Here is a 27,592-nt window from a genome sequence, read left to right on the forward strand (position 1 = left end):
CGTTTAACAGTTTAACACTTTAAACACAATATTTAAATGCACTTGTAAAAGATTTTGGTTTTGAACACTTACATGTTGTTTATAATTCCGTATTAACATCCTGTAAACCAGAGTGCGTGTTGTAGTGATCATCGGTCCATATTGTTTATCCGGGGTATTCCCGTTGGGGAATCCCTTCTGGTTGTATTTGTCGACGTTTCTGATTGGCTAATGTTCAGGGTATGTGTTTATTTATGATCACCTTACCTGTTCATTACTCTACGCTCAGGTATCGGTCTATCTATAGTCTTAGGACAAACGTCAACTGCACGTGTATTTCGAGGCATGCAATTAAATTTAGCTATATAGCTGGGAATTTTAGTATTATACGACAGTCTGGCAGAGGCTTACGTGTAGCTGGCCGGCTCGTCTTTCTCCTTCATAGAGTCAGGTATGTAGTAGATTTCGTACTTAGACCTCTTAATGGTTGGGTGGTATTTTTCTCTCAATTATAGGCATGATATAGTCAGTAATTCCGTTGTTATTTCGAGTGGTCTTTTCCCGTTGTAGGCATGTTATACATGTAGTCGTGGTATTTTTGTGTACATTTATCCCCCAGGGAGGGACAGGGGTGGATATTTTTCATACGAGATATGGGCCGGACGCACAGTTAGGTTACGTGAGCATTGTGTAAATATTCACTCATCATGTTTTATCACTTCTACATTCTTCATATAATAAAATGTTGAACTTTATAAACTGTGTTGTCATTTCATTGATCTGAAGCCAGCCATAAAAGTCGAGACAGAACCACAGAGTTGAAGAACTTAAACATCACTACACGAGGATACACTGGTCTTGGGAACAAGAACTTTTACATTGGTGCCGTGACTCCTTTGAACTTTTACACATTAAAGAAGCATTCCTTTGTTTGAATAAAGTTTATGTCGTCAAAATTAAAGTTACTAAAATATATAGATATATTTTTCAAAGTAGTAAAAGTTATATTCTTTATATTAGTAAGGACGTTTTACTCTCAAGAAAAACTAGAGTTTTTCGAGTATCAAATCCTTAATTCAACCCAAAGTATCACTAATTACCGCAAGGACATACGGTATTTGTATACGATACGCCTTTTCCCTGTACATTTCAGCGTTAATTTCCTTACTTAAGTTACAAACACTCAAATAATCATCGTTTGGACAAAGATTTCATCAATATAAATTGTGCATGTTAACGATGTGCAAATGAAGGTATGTCCCTTTAACACTCATTCATATCATTGCACATATACATAAAAATACGGTTAAGTCAAACAATTCGATAAATCACTTTTACGTCGTCCCGTCGACTTCGACTTATCCGTTCTACCTGTATTTCTAGGAAACAACATACAACATAGGAATAGCTTTACAATATATTTTATTTCAATTACGTCCTTACAAGGAAATCATATACATGTAGGTATTTGTGTTCTCTCAAAAGAAGTAGTCATTTCGCATTGATAAACATAAAAAAAAAACATTACAAGACGCAAACATAGTTTGCTTGACATTTAAATTGTATATACAACTGTATAATAAGTAATTACATACATATTTATAATAATATATATATAAGGTATAGGATTCATCTCACGGAGCAGCTAATGCTTACTTAATCTGAATTATTAATATCTGTAATTTGAACGCATCTTGGTTTGTTTGTACTCTGACATTGGAGTGTTTATATGACTGACGGGATCTACATGTATCCTTGCCGTTTTCGTCTTTTTAGCGGTACATGCTTTGTATATAATTATTCCAACCGCAACAGCGACGATGGCAGCTGCAGATCCAACCGCGGAACCAACTATAATTCCAAATTTAGAACTCGCCTTGGTGACGGACACGTGGTGTGGTTTACTGTCCTGTAAACATATATTGATTATTTGATTAAAATATAACACACGTTAAGAAAAGGTAACTGTTGTTAAGTAACTACGGCCTTGACCTCAAGGTCAAAGGTCAAATAAGTGCATGTTTTTCCAATAGTCTTTGTCATGGTGATGATGTTTAAAACCGTTCCTTAGATATCTAAATGTTGGGCATTGTGTATTGCATAATAATGATGTTTAATTAAGACTAGGCCTATGTATATCTAGTAACACGATACTTAAATCAACTAGCACACAGTTAATCATAGCGATTGAGGAACACGCTGTGTGAAGGTTGGAGACTCCGGAGGAGACTGACAAATCAGTGTAAATGAGAAACGCCGTTCTAGGAACCGGGAGGAATGAATGGTAGCCAATTCGTGTGTACTGTACTTGTGTATATACATTGTAAGGCACTAGAGCAAGGAAGATAACACAGTAAAACTGTCCAGATCGATCAGCTGGTCTACCAATCTTACTGAACATATAAAGAATATCACTTACATTTCGATATGTTTCATTAGAACCGTCGGGTTTGACTTCATCAATCACTTTAACCATAAATATGTCTTCTTCGCCTGAAGCTACGACGTTTTGTGACGTATCGCACCCACTTCCTCCGCCTGACGACTTAGCATTCACCGTGAAGTTGTTTTGACAACATATCCCCCTATTAAACAAAATAATTTATTTCAGCTTAAAATGAACCCTCTCAGTGAAAAATTCTATAATAAAAGGTAATTATTAATATTATTTTCTCTCCCATTCACACATCCGTATATACACATATTACCCTCGCCCTTTCGCACAACATTTACATCAATACATACGCTCACACATGTATATTATCTTTTTTTTTTACTAATTGTTCGTGTAAAGTACATAATGCATGTGTGTAGATATGCCTTAAAATCATTTTTAGAAGTGTGTATGTTATATATGTGCGTATATATTAGTGTCATGCTACCTACAAATAAGGGATGTAAAATATAAATGTCTTACCTGATATGTAAACGTTTCCTATCAACAGAGTCTATGGTCATTGAGACATTTGTGATATTCTTGTAAGTTGATACATCAAATGAAAAAACAGCTGTGGCCGACCATGTTGACAAAGTACAGTTACTTCCGGTATTTACCAAGCTGCACTTCCGGGACACAAAGGAAGAACACACGGGTCCAGCAAACTAAAAACAGTAACATAATAATGGTTACAATAGCGGGATTGAACTTAAAGAAAAACAAATAGTAGAAACAAGCCGCACATACAGTCAAAACGTCTATTTTTTTTTATCTAAAGGCTTAAATTATGGTCATTATTAAGTTACACTAAATGCCAAATTTTGTATAGTAAAATTCATGCATATTTCTTGGATGAGTAAACGGCAGACAGACAGACTGACACGTTGATTCAAATAGGATCTCTCACTCTGTCGTGAAGTATTTCTCTTTTGCAACGCCAGTTGTGCAAGCTTTTAATAATGAGAATTAGCTCCTACATACCATCACTGTTGATGTAGTTGACTGAAGGACTGATGTAGACCCCGACAGTTTCACGCTCACAGTGTATGTCCTACAAATATCAACTTACATTTAGAAATAATAAACATTATATTTCGATATACAAAAGCATAATATTTCTTTCAAAATCATACAAAGGTTTTGTTTTTTGATTATTAGATATGTTACATATGTTTAAAACACTATGGTTTTGATTAAATATTTCAGGTCATAATGATTTAATTATTCATGTAATGTCTTATCATTTTCCTGTTATGATTGTTCATATATTTATTTTACAACTCAATTGTATGTTGACATTTAACAAAATATTGCAGATTAAAGCTAATTTGTACTTTTTTAATTACGACGAAATAAAGAAAAGAGAGATAATATTTCACGGTTGAATATATAACAAGGCTCTATCACTATACATTTTGTAGTTGTCGTCGAATATCGAGGATAGTTAAAAAAAGATATACAAATTAATTATACCACTTATTTTAAGGCTATTATGATATTTCAAAAAGAACAACTCGTACTGTTTTAAAGACTGCATTTCTTATTTCTAATTTGAGAATTTGACACGTCCATAATGATATTTTAATTAGACTTTTCATCTTGCTTTCAGCATACCCAGAATGAAATAAAAGACAAATGTCATCATTCTTTGGAGAATGTTCGAAGTCCTTGTGTGAGGCTTACCGAGGTGCTGGCATTACTGGATTGATACCTACACATATTCCAATTCATGCAGACTCGATATCTGGAAATATCCACTTGTGGAATTCCCTACAGGTAGTATTTTCTGTTGAGAGAGTGGACTTTGAATCCTTCCCTTGTCGTCGGTAATACTGACAGTATAGATCTGGGAGGAACTACCCAGGTTACTGAGTGTATATGTTATATTGTGGACTATTCCGACATCAAGGTTTCCTACGGAAATGGAATAAATATTACACGAGTATAAAAATGTTTCTAGTTATATGTTTAGGAAAATTGAATGTATTTGAAACAACTTTATCACGCGATAATAATTACCAATGCTTAATATTGTAATTATATAGACATATACACATAAAAAAACGTGTTCAAAATATCACAATTTCCATAATTTAGTAATTGTTGGGACCCGTTAGGAATTTCCTGACTTCTCTTCATTTTCATGAGTTTTCCCTTGACGAGATGAGTTCATCTGTGTGTCTTATTAACAATCCTTGTTATTGAATACGTTAATATTATATGATGTGTTCTCTAATTCATCACCTCTGTTCAATTTTCATATTCCTACATATCACCTTTAAATTCCACAACCCTTATACAGCGCAGAGCAATGGTTAAAGTCTTGTTATAATTATTTTCTCACCAAATATGGGTTGAACATATAACTCCACGCCAACAGGTTTTGTTAGCTTCCTAGACATCCTCTTGAATTGGAAATTATTTTCATCAATACCACTTAACTGTACATAGAAATTCTGAAAAAGAAACAGATTTTCCTATCAAACACTTTAGTCCACTATCAAATTATTGTTCTGAAAAAGAAACAGATTGTCCTATCAAACACTTTAGTCCACTATCAAATTATTGTTCTGAAATAGAAACAGATTTTTCTATCAAACACTTTAGTTCACTATCAAATTATTGTTCTGAAAAAGAAACAGATTATCCTATCAAACACTTTAGTACAATATCAAATTATTTTGGGTACAGTATGATTTTATCATTACAATTTTACCAGTGAAATATCGAAAATTATTCATTCTATAGAAGTAAATTATTCATTTTATCAATGTGATATGTTTCACGATATGTTTCACTTGTGAATAACATCATTTGTTCTGATATTTTGCATTGGTGGAAATATCACTTATTCCGATTTGACCAATCAAAACATAGCTTACAAACGACACCATGGAAAATTAAAAGCTCCACCGGTATATTTTTCTTTACAAATGTAAAAACAGAATACCCAACAGTATCCGTCATACCAAATATATTGCACTCGTGAATCATGTTTGGTATTACAGAAATTCTCTATATTTTCCTTATAATGAAACAAAAAGGCCCTAGAGTTGGCTACTTTTCATATGATTTCAACTCCACTGCGCCAATATCAGTCATTGTTGCGCTGTGCAGCAAAACGAGACCTAACATGTACGTAACCAGACTATATGAAATCGGTAGTATGACTAGATTAATGGAATACCTCTGATGGCGCTACAATTGGCACGTATCCATTTATTTTTGAAGAACCAAACGTGATATCCACTGGCTGACTATACAAGACCGCTCCCTGGTCGTCTAGTAGATGTAGATTGAACGATGACGACGACGAGTTTAGATTGTAGGCGAGGACTTCCAGGGTGTAGTTTTCACCTGTGGTTTAAAACATCATTTGAATGATGTCTCACAAAGTCGGGGGTACATTTGATATATCTACCACATCCCTGTGTGTAAGGTTATGAAATTGTGTGAAGTACTTTAATAGGAGTTATATGCATTTTTGTTGTTTCTCTATTAACTGTTATGTCATACGAGGGATGATTGGTATGTTGTGAGCCTCGTATTGAAGGAGGTACTCAAGTATGTTTTTTTTAAGTCCTACTTTTCTCTGACTATATAAGGCTGTGTACCCAAGGACTTGTCTCATTTGGTTAGTTTATATTGACGAGACAGCTCTCTAAATAAACAAGACAAGCGGCTTTCGCAAAATGGACACATTGGTGAAACAGCACTGATCCAATATATGCCACATACTAATTGCGGACATGCACGATATCGATGTGTACAGTATAGAAAGTTTATACCGAAATTTGAAGAGGATTCTGGCATATTTTTATTCCCCGCAGTAAATCAATTTCTAAATGCGTTTCTTTTTCTTTCAGTATATATCATTTCGTGTGAACACCGTTCTGCCTCCTTATTTGCCTATATTATGTTTTTATTGAGACAATTCAGAATATCGTTGTCAAGTGAAGCATGCGTGTGGTGTTGCTAGTTGGCAAGTTTGTGGCTTCCTACAGTGTTAGTCTTTTCTCTATATAGAATTATTACTTTAGGGGTATAAGTCTTGCCTCGAAGGATAAAGTTTGAACTAACCATTAAACGTATAGATATGGGTTTATTTATACGATTTACATACCTATAATAGGATTATTGTCCACTACATACGATATTCCGGATTCTGTTTCTTTAAGCTGGCTGTCAATGTCCAGATAAGTGGACGCTGTTACGTTTACTGTCCATGAGGAACCGCTACGTCGGGTCAACTTCCAAATACCAGGTGATGGTCTCTAGATAAAGCAGTTAAAGTAGTGTAACAGTTGGGTTTTATAATTGAAGCATTTGAATGACATACCTCAGGTGTACATACAGCTTTACTTCGTTATATGGTTATTTTTCGTGTTAAGAGTGTAACGCGATTTCACCATTACATACGAGTATTTCTTTCACTCATCGACTGCCTTTTACTGAAATGTACAGCATTGCTTAACAAAAACAAGAGTTGACTTAGAGACCAACTAATGTGATTTTGATTACATACATGTCTAGTGATTTTATTATTTATATAAATTGTAAAAGAACCGTATTTCAAAGTTAAATATATATCGGTTAGGCACTTTATGTATCAATTGTTATTTTCAATATATAAATTATTATAACTACATTTTTGTTATTTCGGAATTTTGTTTTGGGAATGCTAAATTATTATTTATAAAAAAATGAATGCAAATATTGAAGGAGAAAACTAACGTCAAGAACTATTCGATATATACAGCACTTTCTATTTCAATGCACACTATTTACTGGGTACGGATATTGACAAAAAGCTATAATAAGGTATGGAGTTAATATGTAAGTCGATTTAACAAGATCAATGATCATTCATCCTAAACGCGTTATAATAACAATAGTGATAAACTGTTTCGTGATTATCCAGAATTTGACAGAAACATAGCAAAACCGACATGGTAATGGACCTGTAATTTTAAAATAGAAAAAAACATGGTCAACATATCAAAAAAAGTATAGTTTTGTAAACGTACACGGAAAACGTTAAAGACAACAGTTGTGCTAATTCCTACCTGGATGGACATTGTAATCGTATGACTGGATAAGTATTGAGTAGCATGTTTCGTCGGGAAAGTTTGGGGAGTTCCTGCAACAGAATGAAGGCGTCACAGTGTCCACAGTCAAATGACAAACTTAGCCAAGCTATTATAATAAGGACATACATAAAAGTAATCGAAAGATAGGAATATATATATACATATCACCATTTATCATATCAATCTTAATGTATACATATTAACTAGCATATCTTAATATTACAAGATATTTAATAACAATGCAAAATAATCGTTACCATTAGGAAGAGCCAATGACGCCTGAGACAGAGTGTACGGGCCATTTATTGTGATAACAAGGACGGCTGCCGCACTATCAACAATGATATCCATGGTGTCGTTGTCTGACGTAGTCCGGACAAAGTAGTCGATGATGGCTTCAGAGGACGGGAAATCTTTCTGTTAATGTATAAATCTTATTTTTATATTCAACGAAGAATTTTAATCAAGATAGCAGCATATTAATTTTCTTAGTTTATAATTCGAACTTATTCTTAGTTTATAATTCCAACTTATCAGTAGTATGATAAACACTCACTGACCCTTCTAAGTAAACATCATTCTGACGTAACTATTGCTTTGGTAGTCACCGAAATTTAATATATTACATATTAACGCAATGACACGTGTAATCCTTGGTATTTCCGTTTTGATTATTATACTATGAACTTAAATGAGTATGAATACAAACATGAGATCAAAAAAAACACAATGTAAGTCACAATTGTCACTAATTTGGAGGGGAAGTTATAGGAAACGTTATGATTAATTAATGGCCGTTAAGATAATCGTCATGTGTCATGCTTCAGGCGTAATCAGATAAACTTGTTAAAAACTGCCGTCAACACAGATATCAGCATGAAATCACTCACTGTCTGCCGTATGAAGGCCCTCGCAATTGTCGGAATGTCTCGGCGACCAGTATCATTTCAATATCGTCTAAAATAGGTGCTACCTTTCCTCAAAACATATCTGGAGAACGACCCTTTTACGCCTATAAGGAGTGTAGACGACCAGCAATATCATGTACATTCAAATCGTTATATAACAATATAAGAGTACCTCCAGGACATGATCCAGAACAGCGGTGACCTCATTATGGTCTACATGGTAAACACTACCTCCAGTGCTAATAGCAAGGCTCTCAAACGGTGACAAACTTCTTGTTCGTAGCAACGGTGAGTCTGTGGAAATCGGAAAATTCACACTGTGAATCAATTGATAGGACAAGTTTACGTTACCGTTTTTGCTATAAAAATAAATTTTGCCAATGCATTATAAAAATTCAGGTATGAAGCTTGCGATCAACATGAACTTTTAATCAGGCCTCAGTTGCGTCTGTACACATTTGTATCCTGCACTCAGGGCCAAGCCTTGAATTGAAATTTTCCTCAAGAAGGAAATTACAAGAAATCGTTCAAAAACGTTGATATAACTGAGACCAGGTATGGATATGTTGCCAAGATTAATTGATAACATAATTCCAATTTCTGGAGACGTTAAAACGTTTTGCTTTACAACAACTGATCTCGATAGGTCCTCTCGTTGAAATACAATAACATACACACTACATTCCAACTTGTTTCAGTATGCTGATACCATGGTTAAGGCAAACAGTTTTATATGTATTATTCACTTTTAATAAAATAGCCTCTTTGCTGTCGCTTATATCAAAACAAAGGAAAATATCTTAGATGATGCAGGGAATCCATGTTTTCGCTTTTGTTAACGAAAGAGAAAAAAAAATATTATAATGATTATTTTATTTTCGAGTAAAAAGAATATTTCTTTGATTTGGAAAACGATGTGATACCTCTACGACGTCGACTAGACCCAGAACAATTGCCTGTCAGTATGAACTGCATTGTGATATGTTTCGCATTAGCTTCCTTTATTGCCAAGTCAGTCATATTGGCATCTTTGGCGTCAGCATCCGTGGCGACGTAGATTTTAGAATAGGGATCAGATGCATTGATCGCTGGTAAGTATATAATATCAATACATATTATATCACTATATATAAAATCACCATATTAAATATATAATATTGGAAATATGTTACATATTATCATGTATGTTACAATAAAGAGAGAAACCAACGATAAAGTTAAAAAGGAATGTATCTCATATAAATAACACATTTATATTTCTTATTAGGAAGAATACAAAAATGTAACGAATAAACGAAAACAGGCATGGCTCTAATCTATTTTTATTTATTTAATTTTTTTTATATTTTTTTATTTTTTTTTTTTTTTTGTATGTGTGTTTTTTTATATTTTTTGTATTCTATGATTTTTCATATTTATTAGCTTAATACGTATTTTATGTTTCCATTGGTAAATTAATGGTGACATATTTTCGTCAAACCTACCAGCTCGTACTCCAGACATGGCAAATTCGGGACAATCACCTCCCCCATCTACTATCAGCCTTTCTATCCACCGTATCATCTCGTTACCGTCTGGTGTCGTGGCGACCGTTGTCAGGTTTGCTACAATATACAATAAGGGGCTAATCAACAGGGAATACCAGTTTCATAGGAAACCTTAATTCTGACACAACATCGATACAAATGAAGGCAAAATACGACACATAAGGCAGGTGAAGTCAATCAATCAGAGGACGCTTACCCTTCCGATACTCATGGTTTAATGTCACGATGCATTTAAGTTGTCGCCATGTTCATCTTTATTTGGGCCTTCCCTTGTTTTATGGTATATATAGACTATACAGTTTCGTTTAATTTCCTGTATAGAGAAGGAGAATATAACACGAGTCTGTTCCGTGGACGGGGATATCTCAACCTCAGTGTAAGAGTTTGGTCAGTTAGCACGCAGCTTGTGAGCACTTGCCAGCAAAAAAAAAATATCATATACTTTGTTTTGATTTTTCCCCCTCGTGCAATCTACAATGTTCCTTGGAATGTGCATACAAATTGGTGACCTCATCATTTACGGCATGGTTACTCAGTGGAAAATGATTAAGCGTCACTTAGCGCGTGCTAGCTGTCCTTATCCGTTGTGAGATCAATTTATCAGAATGACCCTGTGAAGTACGTGAGAAAAACCTTTCTTTCACATCGTTTAAATGGTAACATAGGCTTCGTATAATTTCACTACGACGTCGCTAAATGAACATGTATTGTTTTAGATGTTAAAGAAAGACCCGAGAGGAAGAATCAACACAAACACCATTCCCTATTGTCAGTGCGTCTCGAACCAATACTACAGACGTGTGTATTACCTGGATCACGACTACAGACGTATGTATTACCTGGATCACGACTACAGACGTATGTGTTACCTGGATCACGACTACAGACGTATGTATTACCTACGTGGATCACGACTACCGACGTATGTGTTACCTGGATCACGACTACAGACGTATGTATTACCTGGATCACGACTACAGACGTATGTATTACCTGGATCACGACTACAGACGTATGTGTTACCTACGTGGATCACGACTACAGACGTATGTATTACCTGGATCACGACTACAGACGTATGTGTTACCTACGTGGATCACGACTACAGACGTATGTGTTACCTAGATCACGACTACAGACGTATGTGTTACCTACCTGGATCACGACTACAGACGTATGTATTACCTGGATCACGACTACAGACGTATGTGTTACCTGGATCACGACTACAGACGTATGTATTACCTGGATCACGACTACAGACGTATGTATTACCTGGATCACGACTACAGACGTATGTGTTACCTGGATCACGACTACAGACCTATGTGTTACCTACCTGGATCACGACTACAGACGTAATTATTTCCTGGATCACGACTACAGACGTATGTATTACCTGGATCACGACTACAGACGTATGTGTTACCTACGTGGATCACGACTACAGACGTATGTGTTACCTAGATCACGACTACAGACGTATGTGTTACCTACCTGGATTACGACTACAGACGTATGTATTACCTGGATCACGACTACAGACGTATGTATTACCTACCTGGATCACGACTACAGACGTATGTATTACCTGGATCACGACTACAGACGTATGTGTTACCTGGATCACGACTACAGACGTATGTGTTACCTGGATCACGACTACAGACGTATGTATTACCTACCTGGATCACGACTACAGACGTATGTATTACCTGGATCACGACTACAGACGTATGTGTTACCTACCTGGAACACGACTACAGACGTATGTATTACCTACGTGGATCACGACTACAGACGTATGTGTTACCTGGATCACGACTACAGACGTATGTGTTACCTGGATCACGACTACAGACGTATGTGTTACCTGGATCACGACTACAGACGTATGTATTACCTACCTGGATCACGACTACAGACGTATGTATTACCTGGATCACGACTACAGACGTATGTGTTACCTACCTGGAACACGACTACCGACGTATGTATTACCTACCTGGATCACGACAACAGACGTATGTATTACCTTGATCACGACTACAGACGTATGTATTACCTGGATCACGACTACAGACGTATGTGTTACCTGGATCACGACTACAGACGTATGTATTACCTGGATCACGACTACAGACGTATGTATTACCTGGATCACGACTACAGACGTATGTATTACCTGGATCACGACTACAGACGTATGTATTACCTGGATCACGACTACAGACGTATGTATTACCTGGATCACGACTACAGACGTATGTGTTACCTGGATCACGACTACAGACGTATGTATTACCTACCTGGATCACGACTACAGACGTATGTATTACCTGGATCACGACTACAGACGTATGTATTACCTGGATCACGACTACAAACGTATGTATTACCTGGATCACGACTACAGACGTATGTATTACCTACCTGGATCACGACTACAGACGTATGTGTTACCTACCTGGATCACGACTACAGACGTATGTATTACCTGGATCACGACTACAGACGTATGTGTTACCTACCTGGATCACGACTACCGACGTATGTATTACCTGGATCGCGACTACAGACGTATGTATTACCTGGATCACGACTACAGACGTATGTGTTACCTACCTGGATCACGACAACAGACGTATGTATTACCTGGATCACGACTACAGACGTATGTATTACCTGGATCACGACTACAGACGTATGTATTACCTGGATCACGACTACAGACGTATGTATTACCTACCTGGATCACGACTACATACGTATGTGTTACCTACCTAGATCACGACTACAGACGTATGTATTACCTATCTGGATCACGACTACAGACGTATGTATTACCTGGATCACGACTACAGACGTATGTATTACCTACGTGGATCACGACTACAGACGTATGTGTTACCTGGATCACGACTACAGACGTATGTGTTACCTGGATCACGACTACAGACGTATGTGTTACCTGGATCACGACTACAGACGTATGTATTACCTACCTGGATCACGACTACAGACGTATGTATTACCTGGATCACGACTACAGACGTATGTGTTACCTACCTGGAACACGACAACAGACGTATGTATTACCTGGATCACGACTACAGACGTATGTATTACCTGGATCACGACTACAGACGTATGTAGTACCTGGATCACGACTACAGACGTATGTATTACCTGGATCACGACTACAGACGTATGTATTACCTGGATCACGACTACAGACGTATGTATTACCTGGATCACGACTACAGACGTATGTATTACCTGGATCACGACTACAGACGTATGCATTACCTGGATCACGACTACAGACGTATGTATTACCTGGATCACGACTACAGACGTATGTGTTACCTGGATCACGACTACAGACGTATGTATTACCTACCTGGATCACGACTACAGACGTATGTATTACCTGGATCACGACTACAGACGTATGTATTACCTGGATCACGACTACAAACGTATGTATTACCTGGATCACGACTACAGACGTATGTATTACCTACCTGGATCACGACTACAGACGTAGGTGTTACCTACCTGGATCACGACTACAGACGTATGTATTACCTACCTGGATCACGACTACAGACGTAGGTGTTACCTACCTGGATCACGACTACAGACGTATGTATTACCTACCTGGATCACGACTACAGACGTAGGTGTTACCTACCTGGATCACGACTACAGACGTATGTGTTACCTACCTGGATCACGACTACCGACGTATGTATTACCTGGATCGCGACTACAGACGTATGTATTACCTGGATCACGACTACAGACGTATGTGTTACCTACCTGGATCACGACAACAGACGTATGTATTACCTGGATCACGACTACAGACGTATGTATTACCTGGATCACGACTACAGACGTATGTATTACCTGGATCACGACTACAGACGTATGTGTTACCTGGATCACGACTACAGACGTATGTGTTACCTACCTAGATCACGACTACAGACGTATGTATTACCTATCTGGATCACGACTACAGACGTATGTATTACCTGGATCACGACTACAGACGTATGTATTACCTACCTGGATCACGACTACAGACGTATGTGTTACCTGGATCACGACTACAGACGTATGTGTTACCTGGATCACGACTACAGACGTATGTATTACCTACCTGGATCATGACTACAGACGTATGTATTACCTATCTGGATCACGACTACAGACGTATGTATTACCTACCTGGATCACGACTACAGACGTATGTATTACCTGGATCACGACTACAGACGTATGTGTTACCTGGATCACGACTACAGACGTATGTGTTACCTACCTTGATCACGACTACAGACGTATGTATTACCTGAATCACGACTACAGACGTATGTATTACCTACCTGGATCACGACTACAGACGTATGTATTACCTACCTGGATCACGACTACAGACGTATGTATTACCTACCTGGATCACGAGTATAGACGTATGTACTACCTGGATCACGACTATAGACGTATGTATTACCTACCTGGATCACGACTACAGACGTATGTGTTACCTGGATCACGACTACAGACGTATGTATTACCTACCTGGATCACGACTACAGACGTATGTATTACCTACCTGGGTCACTAAATGTCGCCAGGACATACTTGGTCGGTGCGTTCTGTGTTCCAATAACGTCTGACAACTTTCGGATCAGAGTGTCCTTGACTGACCGGATATCATTTGCCATCGATCCAGTGACATCAATAACAAACCCCAGTGTTAGCTCATGAGTCACTCTTTTTAATTTGAATATTTTCTCCATGGTCGTCAGGTCAACTCCTCTAAATAAACCTGTCGCTTTAAACAGAACATTGTACAACAAATCAAAACATTTGATCATTATTCGTGCAGATAAACTAATACTTTGTATTTATTTCAGGCTCATCACACGCATATGATAGATGTTAATAATATTATTTTCGTAAAACACTGAAATCTATTTCCTTTCCAAGCATCCATTAACGATTCCTGTTTCTATAAAACCAATAAAATATTAAAACATACGTTTAAATATGACATAGAAAATTACTTATCATAGATCGCCAGTGTCGTATCTGTCATCAAATTGTCTTGAAAACCTGCCATAGGCTTGCTATGCTACTAATTTGTATGCGTAGTGATTTGAATTATCTAATATATATATTGAGTACTTTTAATGACAACCTTACATATTTCTGTTTTAGCCGAGATTATACATACTCCTTATTGACATTTTGTACTGAATTAACTTATAGATTTATTAAACAATTATATGATATAAATGAAATCAATTTAAGAAATGCTAACTTCCTGTTGTTGTTAAAATAGCATACAAGCTAAAGTGAAAACCAACATAGGTATATAAGTAAACCATACTGGCGTCAATGAAGAATGCTTCCGTCGCTCTGACCGCTGTCAGTCCGGAGATGTTGTGTAGATGTGCGTGCGGAGACCAGTTCCAGTCCGGAGTCTCCTTGTTTATCCCTCCTGTCGCTGCTGTGTTCTTCCCGAAGTCATTCACTCCACCGTGACTACATTTACCCTCAGTAGCGAGAGGATCGGCTGAAGGTCATTTGAAACACAGTTTACTACCTATATATAATTACTATTATCGGCAGTGTTTAAAATAATTATTAAATGATGTGGTTTAAAACTATCCATGCATGTATTCTTATGTTTTGTAACATAATCATTAAGTATGTAAATAAGACACTGCTTAAATTGAGACAGTTCATTGATGCTATGATGCATACATGTCTAGGTAAAAATGTATATAACTTCAAATAACACACCTTAGTTTTATTATGATTTATATTTTTATAATAACCACATTAAGGGCATTGAGGTTGAGAATATACCAATTTTGAATGTACAGTATGCAGACGACACTGGTTTGATATTAGACGGGTCAGAGAGGTCGCTTAGTGAGTCTGTTTTTGAGTTCAATAATTTTTCAAAAATCTCTGGTTTAAATATTAATACCAATAAAACTCAAGTAATATGGCTAGGTAGTTGTAAATACAGTGATTTAACGTATCGACCAGACTTGAACCTACAGTGGGGAAAAAATACGTTTACATTTTTGGGGATAGAATTTTCAGTTGACTTAGATCAAATTCCAAAATTAAACTTTGATAAGAAAATTGTAAAGCTTAAAACACTTATTTGTGCGTGGAAAAGGCGGAGTTTGACGCCAATTGGTAAAATTAATGCCATTAAGTCCTTATTGATTTCACAACTTAACTATTTATTTATTACTTTGCCTGACCCACCTGAGAAATTTATCACACAGTTAAATTCTTTATTATTGGATTTTTTATGGAATGGAAAATGTCACAAGATTAAAAAAGACGTTATTGTACAAGATTATATAGATGGTGGGCTTAAAATGGTCGACTTATATGTGTTTATCCATTCTCTAAAGCTTAGCTGGATAAGAAGGCTATTTCAGTCATCAGGAAAATGGACTTTAATTCTTAAGTCAACTGTTGATTTAAACAAGCTGTATAATTGTGGAACGGAATATATACAAATGTGTAGATCTAACAGCAGAATTTTTTTTTGGAAAGATGTATTTAAAGCTAGGGGCATTTTAAACAACTCAGAGTATATGAAACAGAACATGAAAAAGTATATTCTAAAGTCTCCTCTTTGGTTTAACAAAAATATCCAGGTTAATAATAACTTTGTTTTTTTTTCAAAATTGGTTCAAGGCAGGTGTTTTTATAGTGAATGATTTGATAAAAAATCCAGACAACTTAACCTTTCTTTCTTATGAGGAGTTTTTGCAAAATTTTAGAATTAATACCAATTTTCTGCAATATCATGGATTAATATTGGCTATCAAAAGGTATTTTAGAAATCACAATGTTCAGATTGAAAGAATTCCTCAGCCTATTATACCACTTATACTTGAAATATTTTTCAAAAATAGAAAGGGAGTTTAAGACTTTTACAATTCAATCATAGCTCGAGCATCAACACCTACTGGCACCAGTAAATGGAACCAAGAGTTCAATTTTGATAAGGAAAAATGGTCAAAAATATATTAACTTCCTTTTACAGTAACTAAAAATTCAAAATTGATATGGTTTCAAACTAGAATCATCCACCATATTTTAGTAACAAACACCTTTCTCCATAAAATAAACTTAAAACCAAGTCCTTTATGTACTTTTTGTAATTTAGAAAATGAGTCAATTTTGCATTGCTTATGGGAATGTAGAGAAGTACAAGTGTTCCTACAGAAATTAGAAAACTTGTTAGATAGACTTTTAGTACCTTTTGCTTATAATAAACAATCATTTCTTTTTGGAATAGTTTCACACCAATGTAGCTATGTTGATAATGAAATATTGATTATTATAAAAAAAACTATATATACAAAACTAGATGTCTTAACAGTTCTCTGAATATCAACGCTTTGATTAATACCATTAAAGATAATTACAAGGTTCAAAAATACATAAAGGGTCAAAAAGAAAGTATTAAAAAACAATGGAATAAATGGAAACCTCTATTAGACCTTTAATATAAAACTTCCAGTGTTTTTAATGACCTTGAACTGCCATGAAGTATTATATATATATGATTACACGCCCTTCGACAACGGCCATATTTTGGAACTCTTGTTATATATTGTAATATTCAGGCTTTTAATCGATAAAGTAAGTGTATATTCACTTATTAGATTTACGAAGTTGATTAATTTACATACTTTATTATTAGTTTAAGCACTCTGTATATCATTTATAGATATACATATATATTTATGTATTCTTTACAAAATCTATTATATCATCAAATGTTTAAAGAAAAATATACCTCTTCCCTCATCTCTTCTCTCCTCCCCCTCCCACATCTCTCTCTCTCTCTCTCTCTCTCTCTCTCTCTCTCTCTCTCTCTCTCCTGTCTCTCTCACTTTTGTGTGTGTATGTGTGTGAGTGTGGGTGTGTCTGCATGTGAGGGTGTGTCTGTGTGTGAGAGTGTGTATGGGTGTGAAAATGCTTGTTTGTATGTTTGTTTGGCTAATAGGTACAAGCATATTACCATCTATCTGCTTTCTTGCTGCTTTATTTATTTGTGTATTTATCTACTTATTTATTTATGTATGAACTTAATATACCTTGTATGTACTTAGTATCCACTTATTTTACCTACACATGCTTATTCTCCCCTTGTTTTTTTGTATTTTTTTTTTTTTTTTTTCATTTTATCTCTTTCCTGCAGTGAAAAGCTTTATAGTGGTATTGAAAGTCGATGATATGTACTATTAAAATGTACCTTCTATTTAATTGAGAATGTGTGAGTGTGTGAAAGATGTTTTTGTCATTTATGTTTATCATGCTTAATATTGAAAAATAAAACAAATACAAAAAAAAAAAAATGATTTATATTTTCCATACGATTATGCACTTTGCCTTAATGAAAAAATATATTAATATTAAACTGAACAATTAACAAAAGTAATAAAGGTAAATAGCGTTTCTGTAAATGAGAATGAAAGTTTATTCCAAATGATGAATACAATTTTTTTCATTCAATTTTTACTGGGAATTTCTTTGATAATATTACCGAAACTTTTTTGTAATAACACATGAAAGGCAATTCTCATATTGATCTCATTTGGTATTGGGAGACATTTTCGCCAAACAGACTCACCTTTCGGTTTCGGATAAAGCAGTTGACCATACAGATAGCCACTGGTCAAACGGTCGTGGATCAGCAAGTTGTTGTTACACGAACTACAGAAGTTATGACATGGACATTAAAGTGTATTCTTTACAATTTCACTTTCATTTCTAGAAAATCTTAGCACTATACCTATGTAATACAATATAAAGTTTAAACAATACTGTACTCACAAAATAAAATAGAAGAGAAATTAATATCAAAAGCGTCACACAACTGTCCTTCCTCCTTACTTACACTCGTCAGGGAATTATAAGTAAAATCTTTGGATACCAAGAATTGAAGTCAGGTAAATATAGATTAAGGCAATACATTCAGATTAATTATATAAGTACAGATGCCTTTGACATTTCGGATATCTGTAAATGTATTGTGTGGTGTGAATACTATTCAATCTATAATTGCTGTATTAAAAGTGAGCGTCATCAATATATCTTCTAAACTGTTAATAACTGCTGAAAGTTATCCGTTACCTGGTTACTCGTATTCCCCATAAATGATTCACTGAGCAACAGAAAAGAAGATTTTGTATTGATGTATACCTGATACTGCTAACATAAGAAATGATAGTGCTCTTTGTGAGGACCACGGAACAGTGACCACATTGATTAAACAGGCAAAAAGGCAGAAGGGGAGACGGACCAATGAGTAATCAAACGTTATACTATCTTCTCATCGAAATATTGTTAATGGACGATGTAAAACATCAGTAAAATACTTACTTAGCCACGGTGTCGTCACAGTTACGGCAGGTCACAGTATCTGGTGCGGCAACTTTCACATTAAAGGAGGCAAGAGTTCCTTTAGAAGAGAGAGGTACGACTAGTGTTTATCGGTAGTTTGCATTAAATTAAATCTGATACATGTAACATTAAAACTATATCAAATCTTACTCAGGTCTGTCTGGTGCACATTTTTGGCCGCAAAATGTAATACGTTTAAGAATAAAAACAACAGAAAATGACAGCATGCCCTAGATTTAACTACTAACAAAAAACTAAGGTGAAAATACGAACATAATATATTTACAATGATACCTTTGGAAAAGTACGAGACCACATGGTCTGGAAGGTTATGCTTCTTTTGTTTCATCGAGGACCCCACCATGTAAGTATAGCTCAAATATAGGTAACGTGTATTTCACAACAGCAATAGCATATGAAAAGAGCGAGTTACATTATTCGGTATAACGTACATCAATTAAAACCCAAATTATGTGGATTAAAATGACATTAACATCATTGTATGTATTTACACTCACCGAAATTTAGGTACGACTCTCCACCATTCACCATCATCTCTATCCAGTTCGTGTTACTGTAGAAGGACTGGATGATCATTAAACACTTCCCCACTTTATCCACCATAATGTTCATCTTCGCATCATTTAACGGTCCTGATGATAGGATGGACGCTATCTCTAACCGCGTTGCCTGGACAAGATTGTCGGCTGTACAATCAGAAAACTATAACCATTATAATATTATATCCAAAAACAGAATTGTATAATTAAATTAAATTCCAAACTTACATTGCGTCCTCTCAAAACGTAATTAACTATCATAACTCCTAGTTGGAGCTTAATAACTGGTGTATGATGAATATGATGAAATAATAGGCACATATATTAAATGGAATGTTTTTTTAGTGAATTATTATAACCAAAAACAATGGGAAACTATGGTACAATGTTGAGGTGTCATCTGTGGTGGTTTTTAATGTTTTTTATAGATTCGTTTTATGTAATCTAAGAGCAGACACTGATTATCCCATGTCAAACACAATTAATTGGGGACTTCCATCATTAATGAATGTGTTTACGACTTATTTGAAAGGCATAATTGATCATTCAATTGCTCAAAGATTGAGATTAATAAAATCTAACATGGCTATGTTCCGTGGACATAAATATCTCAACCCGAGTGTTAGAGTTTGGCCCGTCATTAAGAGGCTTGCTGAGTGGTTGCCAGCGAAACTCTTACACGAGGGTTTAGATATCCTTGTTCGCGGTAAACAATCCCGTCGAAATATTTTTCTCACATACTTGCAACCAAATGGAAGTTTTTATGAAAGTTTTTTTCATTGCGCCATCTACAATGCTCCTAAGAATTTGCGTCAAATAGATGACGTCATCAGTTACGACCTGGCTACTCTTTGCGTTATTGTGAACAGCGTCATATAGTGCGAGTCAGCTGTCTTTACCCCCTGTGTGAGTTCGAATGATCTTTTCTCAAGCAATATTACCTGATAACCCTTTGAGGTACATGTGATAATCAAACAATGCCCATGCGAATATTACATCAATCGTGGTCCATAATAACACCTAATTATAATATTCCAATAAAAAATGTAACATCACATTTGCGAATAACGCTAATATACAAAGCTAAAAGATATATTAAAATTGCTAATCTGCTCATTGATAAATAAAATCTACAATGTATCCACCAACCTGGCGCTATCTGCTCTGAGTTGACGGTGTATTCCGGGTTGGTATGGTATGTCTTATAGACCTTCATTACGGCTGCCGCGAACTCTCGACCTCGCTGCTGGTAGTCTTGGTAACTGTTTGTATCTGCAACAAGGGTATATCCATGCATTTGCAGTACAACTATTGAGAGATCTATTATTCATTACATCACGTTTCAGATATTTAATAGTTTTAAATGTGAAACAAAGCGATACATCGAAATCGAGTTGATCCTCGGGTTTTACGGTTTGTTATTCTTTTCTTGGCTCGTACGTCTCTCTGTTCAATCTGTGCAGTTTGGACGAGCGTATACAAGATAACATATAATATCTAAGCATGTGTACGTATACCGCACAGAAGACCACTTGGCTGGTTTTCACCAGCATGACGTACAGTGCTGTTATACAGTGGTCCTCAGGGTAGTTGTACGACCTGATCGTGGGTAGAACTGTGGTGGCGTTGATCAAGGTACAAACTACAGTGCGGAAAACAGCGCTATAAAGCATAATACGTCGTTAGGTCTCATGCGCCAGACAGAACGCATGTCTTATATAGACGCTAATATGTTGGTTCACGGATATGGGCATTTCAGCTGCAAATTCCAATAGCTGGCTTTGTGGTTGTGCGGATGAGTGTCGTGTCTGTCTACCGGCAACGTCGAGTGTGGTCAGCTCTTGGATGGGTGACCACCAACGCACGTTAACCTTATCAGAATCACTGTACATGTTTTAATTAGGTATTATGAATTGGGGTTATATTAGCTGCCAGGAAAGCAGTTAATACTGTATATTTGTCACCTTATCTTGTAATCAACTGTGCACGACACCCAGTAAACGTCAAAATATCTGTCATTTAACTGTCGGGAAGTCAACGTATACGGTCACCTGTGGTAAAATATATTTGATATTGTATATATCAAGGTATAGTGCAATCAACATAGGGAAAAGAAATGAATTTGTTTGATATATATTTGATGGTCCCAAGTTATAAATTTTTTACTTACGCCACAAAGGAAAAGAATAGATATTAAAAGTGATATTATTTATCAATGATTTTAAAAACATAAACATCTCCATCCCTCGTTATACCACGTGATTCAAGGTCAGTAAAAACCGAGTTTAATTCCCTTAATCTTTAGATTTATGCGTTGAAACAAAATCATGAAATAAGCACCTGTTTCTTGCTTGTTTTGCTCCCCGTCCGTGGCTAGTTAAGCTTTGAGGAATGTTATCTAACAATAGCCGGTGAGTATCACCTGGACATCGGAAGGCCCTTCATATGCTGTCATGGCCAAGTGTCTTGTCAAGGCACATAGCTATGGTAGCCTAGTTATCCCAGGGTCACAAGAATAGCAAACAAACTCGGGAAGTCACTGAATCAACCACCGATCGTTATTTCAATAGTGTCATGTTTTTCATTTTAAGAGTAAAGGTGGGCATCTCGACTTTGAAACGTCCCTACTTTTGAGTTTGAATTCGGTTCAATTTTAAGTAATAATAAATTACGTTAAATCAAATATCGTTATAAAATCAATACAGATGTATCATAAAGAATCATCTGATTATTTCTTGCTTATTAATGCTGAACATCAAATTAGTTAGGACATAGGAATGGTATTGCTGTGCGATGGTATAAACAGGCGACAAAATTTGGGATTTTTTTCTTTTTTCTTTTTTCTAACACAGTAGTTGATGGTGTCCGTTCCCTAAATGAGTTTGTGTTTATGCGATGCAAAATAATACAAAAAAATATACTCAATATATCGAAATTGCCTTATTGAAAAAAAATATATGTGTTATATCATGAATTGCAATACAGTATTATCTTGCAAGACCTGTACACTTTCGCTATGCTTTCATGTAATAAATTATTATTAAATCAAATTTTGTATCAAGTTATTTACCTCTATCACTCGCCTTCCAGCTGCTTTGGACGACGTTTTGTTTTTCCCAAACTATGTTTTGTGAAATTCGTTAATAACTGTTTCAATATACGACATAAATTCAACTGCTGTAATTCAACTAAGTTCATAAGTCAGATTTGTTTCTTTATGATTTTTTGTTGAGGGGGGGGGGGGGGGGGGGGGGGGGGGGGGGGGGGGGGGGATGGGTTGGTCCAAGGGAGACTATGGCAGCAGGATTGATGTGTTGGACAATCACCATAGGAAATCTAAGAGATTTTGGAAATGTTTTGCACTTTTAATCCAAGTGATCCCTTTGTCAACAATGAAGATAAAAACGAAGCCAGTATCAGGTACGACTTCCTGGTAGTGTCCATAGGTTAACGCGAGGTTAAACATGGTGTTAGAGATAACGTTTTAATAAACTAAGTGGATAGTTCTCATCAAGAATTGGGATGGGAAAAGCTTGAGAAAAGACGTAAAAAATAAACTTCTTATATAAAATATACTACATCAAAGTACACCTACCTACCAATCTGATGTTATCAGCAATTTTAGACATGATATTGATGAACATAATTATCCTCTCAGAACCACTCGGACTTTCAACCCTCCACAATGTCATAGTGAAAATTATTATAATAGCTACTTTCATTCTATGTTCCGTAATTTTAATTATCTTAGTGTTGGAATCCTTAATGCACCCTCCATTAGAGTTTTTGAAAAGATGATATCTAACAACAGTATAGATAATAATAATACTGCAGCTATCTTCCAAAATCATGGTACTAAACATGATAATAAAAAATTATGCCAAATAAGGAATGGTGCAAGCCAGTTAAACTATGATATATTTAAAGATCATCTAAATGATTCCCCTGAATGCAGTTGTGGCATTGGGTTTGAAACGCCATACCATTTCTGCTTCTCATGTCCACACTATGACATACATAGGAATACTCTTAGGGAATCCCTACATAGTCGCTATGTACCGGTGACAAATATTTCTTATTGTGTAAAATAGCAAATTTACACTTATTGAGAATATTAATAACAACATATATGTATACTGTCACTATATCATATGCATATAATCATCATTCACTAGTAAAGTAATATTAATAGAAAATACCAGGTAACATACATATACATGTATATATATGTGAAAGAAGTTATATGAACAGTATAATCCAGATAACACTGGATCCTCACATAAATGTATGGAGGATACGAATTACTTGTAATGGTTATATGGGGCAAAGAAGTAATTCAAACAGTGTGAATAATAAGGCTTGTTAAATTTTCGAGGCAATCCGCCCCTTTATCAAAACACAAAAAATACAAATACAATCACATAATATATATATAAGAAGAGTTCAAAGACGATTATCACTGTAGAGACGATAATGCAACATTTTTTATTCTGAAATCTGATATCAATACAATGTCGTCCATTAGCAGTATTTAGGGACGAATCGTCTTTGAACTCTTCGATATACTTGCACGTGCGGGGGAATTCAAAATATCTCTGCCGTTGGTCGCATAGCGTTCTAGTGTTGAACATGATGCAGTCACGCTAGTATCCACCTTCGGCCCACGTTTGCCGAAGGGTTCATTGTGGTTTCTCCAGTTACTAAAACATTATTCTTATTGTATTTTATTGTATTTCCAGTACTTCTTATATATATTATGTGATTGTATTTGTATTTTTTTGTGTTTTGATAAAGGGGCGGATGCCTCGAAAATTTAACAAGCCTTATTATTCACACTATTTGAATTACATGTATATATACATATACATATCACTGTGCATCAGTGCAAACTATCTCTTACTTTGTAATATAATAATTATATTATATATAAATATACAATTTATGGACGCTGTCATTGTGTACTTGTGCTAATTATTTTCTGTTTTCTATAGTAGTCACTACATATCTATTAAATAATATTATCAATCAATGTATGTAAATACATTGCGATCCAGGTATTCATATCATCTTATAGACGACTTCAACAATGATCATGTCAGGGTATCGGGCCGACCATCACTGCGCCATTGAAACGTTCTTTTTTAAGAACGCCGCTGTGGCGCAGCGGTATAAGCTGCGGGTATTCTGGCTATGCGATTTGGTACCGTAGATCGTGAGTTCGAGGACCGGTCAGGGCACGAGTCAAAAAGTTGTCTTCCTTCGTCATTTGTGCTGCTAAGTTATAGATCTATTTATTAGCACAATGTATCATATACACTATGTGTTGGTGATCCGAAGATATAGATTTGAATTTCGTGTCGTAGTTGTACCGAGAGAATATATATATATATAATCAAAAGTGAATAGTGTCCAGGACTCAGCTGTTGATAGGACGTTAAACAAACCAAAGAATAGTGTCCGTGTGATTGTAACCACAGTTACAGAAAAAAATAACTCATCAATATGTGAACATTAATTATGCAATCATGTTGTCTATCAGTATCATTATATATATTACATGCCTTACAGGGTAAAATTGAGTGAGATGTGGTGACTAGCTAATTATATTTATTTATCTCCTTACTAAGACCAATCTCAATTGATAATCTTATTTGATTTGGATTTAATCAGAATTAGACAATTGTATGTTTTATTTTAAATTCGTATATGGTACCAGTTTATATGCGGTAGGAAGATGCGAGTAGAAGACTACTGGTATTTACCAAATGGACATTATAGTCTGTGTTGATCAGGCATTTGTCTCTCTTCTGAGTTGTAAACGAGTTCCAATATATATTTGATAATGAAGTGTAAAATATCATAAAGAAAAAGAAAACACATAAGATTATCATTATATATTATTCACAAATACTCTTTCTATATATATACTATACTTTCCATTATTGACTAATAACCGGATACTAATTATTTGAAATAAATGTAATATGTTATGGAGAGAACTTCAATATAGGTTTAAGCCTGATTTTAAATCCATTTGATGTCCAATAAAATATGTTGAAATGTGAAATACACCTATGACGACATACGAGTATATTTGGCTTGTAATAAGCTCAGGGAAGGACTAAATGAAATAACTTCAAATTCGTGAATAAAATGCGAAAACGTGGACTTAACAAAAAGTACTAACCTGATCCAAAATATTCTTTGACAAGGATTTTGGGATCTTTTGTTGAAGTGTTATATATTCCACTTGAAGTAAGGAATTTGGCGGCCGCCCTCTCCACTCCCTCCAGAGTAATACTCTCGTGAGTATACATGGAGGGGTCATCTCCTTGACCAATGGTCGGCTTAAACGCCACAGATCCTACAGCCAGGAATGACCCGATATACAGGAGGAAAAACAACATGATGTGTTATAACGTATATTTGATTGTCAACTAATCTGACCTATTATGTTATCACCGACTCGCAGCTACCGAGCTCCTGAAATCCCGATAGAGATATGAACTGACCCGTATACGTATTGTTAGTACGGTTTATCGGAACGAACGCAGATAAATTCCGGTACAGATTTCCTGTTTGAGTCATGTAAAAATTAATTTAAGTGCTTACCTAATTTACTGAACAGAACGACGTGATGGTCAGAAACTTGGCTTTTACAGGCACGATATGGATTTGATCATAAACAGTTACAGGCATCTTTTGTGAATATAAATATTTTAGTAGAAAATATATATCATTAAGATGAAAGACGAAAAATGCATAAGGTACAGAAACGTACAGAAAAGAGAAAAACAATGCAAAAAAAGGTACAAAAATACAGAAAAGTGAAACCCAAAAGACAAGAAATGTACGTAATATACTCAAATGTACAGAAAATTACAACCACAAAAAAACGAGGAAAAGGGCAAAAAATCCAAAGATATGCGGATAAGTACAAAATACACAAGGGACCGCGGTGGCCGAGTGGTTCAGGTGTCCCGACACATTGTCACTAGCCCTCCACCTCTGGGTTGCGAGGTCGAAACCTACGTGGGGCAGTTGCCGGTGTTTTTGCTCCGTTTACTCCGCCTTTCTTCGATCTCGAAAACCAGACACGTCCATAAATGACCCTGGTTGTTTATAGGACGTTAAACAAAAACAAGCAACCAAAAACACGAGAAAAACGCATATGAATTTCAAAACTTTATAGAAAAGAACAAGAAAAGATCAGAAATTTACAGGAAGTTGCAAAGATGTACAGAATATGTGAAAAGGACCATATATACGCACAGAGGGAGGGGGCATACCAGAAATGTACCGACAAGACGAAAACGGTACAAAAGAGGACATAACTGAGCAGATAAACGCAAAATAAAATGTAAACGAAGGGATCAGACTAAACTCAGAACAAAGAAACCACAGCAGCATCTCTCTCTTGAATCTCGTCTCTCCTGCTTGATGTAAGGCAAATGTTGATACACACCTTACTTCCCTTTATGTAAAGCAGGGTACTTGTTAATAAATAAAGTTCTATTTCTATGAAATATACTATATAAACTGCAACACGTGGTGTGCATATATCTACTAATACTGAAACAAAAACCGATCAGAGTTGACTGCGAGG

General features: G+C 35.7%; 1 protein-coding gene across 1 annotated transcript; it reads right to left on the reverse strand.

Annotated features, from left to right (window-relative positions):
- Positions 1–1,387: 1,387 nt before the first annotated feature.
- Positions 1,388–26,427, reverse strand: LOC117315552 (von Willebrand factor A domain-containing protein 7-like). Its single transcript, XM_033869794.1, has 20 exons — positions 26,174–26,427; positions 21,136–21,258; positions 19,945–20,133; positions 19,406–19,484; positions 18,654–18,736; positions 15,369–15,554; positions 14,589–14,810; positions 9,899–10,018; positions 9,338–9,502; positions 8,587–8,708; positions 7,764–7,923; positions 7,483–7,556; positions 6,540–6,690; positions 5,604–5,773; positions 4,761–4,872; positions 4,132–4,330; positions 3,398–3,467; positions 2,897–3,081; positions 2,399–2,564; positions 1,388–1,888 (listed from the first exon to the last, which is right to left on the reverse strand). The coding sequence occupies exons 1-20, from the start codon at positions 26,391–26,393 to the stop codon at positions 1,649–1,651; spliced, it is 3,036 nt and encodes a 1,011-aa protein (XP_033725685.1). The 5' UTR covers positions 26,394–26,427; the 3' UTR covers positions 1,388–1,648.
- Positions 26,428–27,592: the final 1,165 nt, after the last annotated feature.

Source organism: Pecten maximus, chromosome 17, assembly GCF_902652985.1.
Source record: "Pecten maximus chromosome 17, xPecMax1.1, whole genome shotgun sequence".
Lineage (NCBI taxonomy): Eukaryota > Metazoa > Mollusca > Bivalvia > Pectinida > Pectinidae > Pecten > Pecten maximus.

What these genes read in the sequence shown, in the direction of transcription:
- LOC117315552 (XM_033869794.1), bottom strand. Translation starts at nt 26,393, where the DNA reads ATGTTGTTTTTCCTCCTGTATATCGGGTCATTCCTGGCTGTAGGATCT. An exon ending in TTCTGGATCATGTCCTGGAG is followed by an intron (nt 7,924 to 8,586) that starts GTACTCTTATAT and finishes ATACATTAACAG; the next exon opens with AAAGATTTCCCGTCCTCTGA. An exon ending in AGGAAACGTTTACATATCAG is followed by an intron (nt 2,565 to 2,896) that starts GTAAGACATTTA and finishes TTTGTTTAATAG; the next exon opens with GGGGATATGTTGTCAAAACA.